The 1,106-nt window shown below is 38.9% G+C and overlaps 1 protein-coding gene across 1 annotated transcript; it reads right to left on the reverse strand.

The window, feature by feature from the left end:
• On the reverse strand, positions 248-704 carry LOC109822665 (T-complex protein 1 subunit epsilon-like). Its single transcript, XM_020388896.1, has one exon. It carries the CDS (start codon positions 656-658, stop codon positions 332-334), a length of 327 nt encoding a protein of 108 aa, XP_020244485.1. The 5' UTR covers positions 659-704; the 3' UTR covers positions 248-331.

Here is a 1,106-nt window from a genome sequence, read left to right on the forward strand (position 1 = left end):
CCTTATATAGGCTTACAAAACAACTTAATCACCATAAAAATCTAAACTAATTAGCAACAACTCCACTAACAAAATAACAACCTAATAACAAATTTTGAATCAGTTATTCAACATTCCCCTTGATTCAAAATTTCTTGTCATTCCTCTTGAATCTTCATAGAGCACTTCTCTTCACTTTGTGATGCACTTCTCATCTCAATCTTGTTGATGCACATAATCACCAACATTCTCTTAAAGGACCACATCTCTCCACAAATATTTGTCCAATCTCTCCATGGTGCACATCTCACCATGATTCTCCAAAATTTAAGCAATGATACATAACAATGAGTTAGAAGGCAGAGCCTCCGCCTTTGGTCTTTCCAAGCATAATGTCCTTGTCTTCGTTAATCTTCGAAGCTAAGTAATCGCTACCTCCTGCATCTGGATGATTAGCCAACATCACCTTTGCAAACTGATTGTCCACGTGCATGTGTTCCAAGAATGTTGCCCCATCGTTTGTGATGATGAGGTCGCCGGCAGGGCTCTGCTTCATCTTGTCCATGTCCTTAGGGCCAAGCGGAGTGCGTAGGATACGAGATTCGGCGACGCCAGCGGCGATGTTGGATTTCTGGGCGTCGAGGCCACGAAGCCTCATCTTCTGATCTTGCTCCTTCATAAAATCTGCGCATCCGAGAAATAAGGCTCTGATACCATGTTGGAAATTAGAGAGTAGATGAGGAGATAATTTTTTTTCTATATTATTCATCAACTAAAAGTGCCTTATATAGGCTTACAAAACAACTTAATCACCACAAAAATCTAAACTAATTAGCAACAACTCCACTAACAAAATAACAACCTAATAACAAATTTTGAATCAGTTATTCAACAATTGAAGTCTCATGAGAGGAATTATGACACTCATGATTAGTAGCTAGTAGCAATAATCTTTGCCTTCACGATATAATGATAATATTCGTTGGGTGAGAGAGTTGAGGTCTTCGTAGACTATAAAGGCCTGAAGTACATCTCCACCAAGAAAGAGCTTAATTGGAGGCAGAGAAGATGGTTGGAGTTGATATTAGATTACAACATTGCTTTGAAGTACCATTTGGAAAGGATTT

Source organism: Asparagus officinalis, chromosome 8, assembly GCF_001876935.1.
Source record: "Asparagus officinalis chromosome 8, Aspof.V1, whole genome shotgun sequence".
Lineage (NCBI taxonomy): Eukaryota > Viridiplantae > Streptophyta > Magnoliopsida > Asparagales > Asparagaceae > Asparagus > Asparagus officinalis.